We start from the raw sequence: 2,321 nt of genomic DNA, 5'->3' as shown, positions 1-2,321 counted from the left end.
TTGTGAGTGACTTGTGATTGATAAGGTACGCCTCGTCATTTTTAAAACGGGCGTCCTTTTTAATGACGAGCCACTATCTTGTGAGTGACTTGTGATTGATAAGGTACGCCTCGTCATTTTTAAAACGGGCGTCCTTTTTAATGACGAGCCACTATCTTGTGAGTGTCTTGCGATTGATAAGGTACGCCTCGTCATTTTTAAGACGGGCGTCCTTTTTAATGACGAGCCACTATCTTGTGAGTGGCTTCTGATCGATGAGGTACGCCTCGTCATTTTGAAGACGGGCGTCCTTTTAAATGACGAGCCACTACATGGTGAGTGACTTGCGATAGATGACGAGGCCTAATATTTGACTGTCCTTTCTTTTTTAGCAAGCTAAGGACGCGGCTAGGGCGTCAGGGAAGAAGAAGGGGACGACTCTGTCCCAGCTGAAGAAGAGAGCTGTGCCGGCTGGCTCGGAGACTCCGAGTACCTTCAAGAAGCCAAAACCTCTACCTCGCCGTCTCGTGAAGAAAGACGAGTCGAAGGTTGCTGAGGGGGGATGCCCTGATGACGAAGAGATGGGCGTGGACAAGCCGTCTCTGGTGGTGGACTTGGTGGAGGACCCTCTTTCGGGAATCCCGGCCGACGTCCGCTCTCAGATACCGGCGGAGGTGGCCCGCCGAGCTAGGTCTTCGGGCGGTAAGTATTATTCGAACGTCGTTCAGACGTATCGAGCCTCCTCTGGCAGTTCTTCTTACTCTCCGCGTCATCCTAAGGCCATTGTTTTTCCTATAGCCAAAGACAAAGGGAAGGATGCAGCTGCTGCCGAGGATGAGAACGTACCTGCTACTCCACACTATTCGTCAAAGGATAGGGTGGCTATATGCCGCAAGGTTTTTAAGGCCGTCCCCGCTGAGTATGTTGCTTCTCTTCCTGGCCGCAAGACTGACGCCCAGTTTGGTGCGATCCAGGCCACTCTTCTCGACGTAAGTCTATTTCCAACTTGCTTGTACTTGTCTTCCCTTTTAGAGTCATTTACTAATATGTAGCTTCTTCTGCAGTTGTTCTGCCGCATGGAATTCTGCAAGAGCTGGAAGGCCCGCACTGCTGAGGAGCTCAAAGCTCAGGTGGCTGAGTCCACCCACCATGGTGACTATGCGTTCAAGTCCATTGAAGAGGTCCGCCTGCAGATGTAGACGACCATAGACCTTCAAGCGAAGGAGGTGGCTGCGTTGAGATCTGACAAGGCCGAGCTGCTTAAGAAGATCTTGGCGCAGGACAAGGACATGGTGGCAATGGTCGAGGAAGCCAAGACAGCGGCGGCGGAAATACGGGCGCTTCAGGACCAGTTGTAGGAGTACCCTCAGGTCAAAGAGGCGGCTGAGGAAGCCGAGCATCTTCGTGGGGAGCTAGAGACGGCCAGATCGCAAGTTCGCACCTTGCGTGAGCGTCTTCTGGAATCCTATGATCAGGGGGAACAAGCGACCAAGGACGCTGTTAAGCACGCCTGGGAGAGCCACATGTCAGAGTATGATCTTGGGTGGTTCCAGCGGCGAATGGAGCACAGTGCCGCTGTGTTGGCTGCTGAACGTCTTGGTCAGCCGCCCCCTGAGTTTGTATCATCTGATGACGAGGACGATGCGGCCGCCCCCTGATTTGTTTCCTTTCCTATTTTTTTTTAAAAAATTTTATTCAAGTGTTCCAGTGCCTAAGGGCAAAAACAATTATGTTGTAAAGTTTTGGCGCTGATGGCGTCTGTATCATTGTGCCTGCTGAGCACACAACAATTCTCTTTCTTTTTCCTGGTCAGGAATTCTGAGCTACTTTCACACGCCTTTCTACGGGCGTTGTTTTATAAGTAAATAGGTTTTTTGATGTTTCTCCTATCTCGCATTTACTTGCTCTTCATAATTTGATTATTCCTTGATCAATAGGCTTAATAGGCTTAATCAATAGGTATGGTTGCCAAGGTGCATCCGAGAGTACACTAAGCACGTTAATGCCGCAGGCAACTGAGTAGGCGCTAGGCCCTACTTTGGTCGTCACTTTCTTTGGCGAGCGTGTCTATAACGATATTGATTGGCGCAAGTCAATCAATAGGTATGATTGCCGCTAGACATGCTCGTCAAATGGACTGGCCGGCCAAACATTCGTGCCGCCGCGCTTTTTAGCAAGAAACCTTTGTTTCGAAGTTAATCGTGCCGCTGAACTTTTGAGCGGACAACCTTTGTTTCCAAGTGTTTGGTGCCGCTGGCAACTGAGCATGCGCTAGGCCCTACTTTGGTCGTCACTTTCTTTGGCGAGCGTGTCTATGACGATATTGATTGACGCAAGTCAAT

At 50.2% G+C, this 2,321-nt stretch overlaps 1 protein-coding gene across 2 annotated transcripts; it reads left to right on the top strand.

Moving 5' to 3' along the window:
• The first annotated feature begins 542 nt into the window (after nucleotides 1-542).
• LOC130470659 (uncharacterized) lies at nucleotides 543-1,323 on the top strand. 2 transcript variants are annotated; one of them, XM_056841175.1, is made up of 3 exons: nucleotides 543-681; nucleotides 778-968; nucleotides 1,044-1,193. In XM_056841175.1, the coding sequence occupies exons 1-3, from the start codon at nucleotides 561-563 to the stop codon at nucleotides 1,176-1,178; spliced, it is 447 nt and encodes a 148-aa protein (XP_056697153.1). In that variant the 5' UTR covers nucleotides 543-560; the 3' UTR covers nucleotides 1,179-1,193. The 2 variants fall into 2 exon arrangements, with proteins under 2 accessions (XP_056697153.1, XP_056697152.1); XM_056841174.1 differs by having other exon boundaries at nucleotides 543-968; nucleotides 1,044-1,323.
• The last annotated feature ends 998 nt before the right edge of the window (nucleotides 1,324-2,321 follow it).

Source organism: Spinacia oleracea, chromosome 3 (genome assembly GCF_020520425.1).
Source record: "Spinacia oleracea cultivar Varoflay chromosome 3, BTI_SOV_V1, whole genome shotgun sequence".
Taxonomy (NCBI): Eukaryota; Viridiplantae; Streptophyta; class Magnoliopsida; order Caryophyllales; family Amaranthaceae; genus Spinacia; species Spinacia oleracea.
The sequence above is the reverse complement of the archived record's forward strand: the minus strand, read 5'-3'. Positions and strand labels throughout refer to the sequence as shown.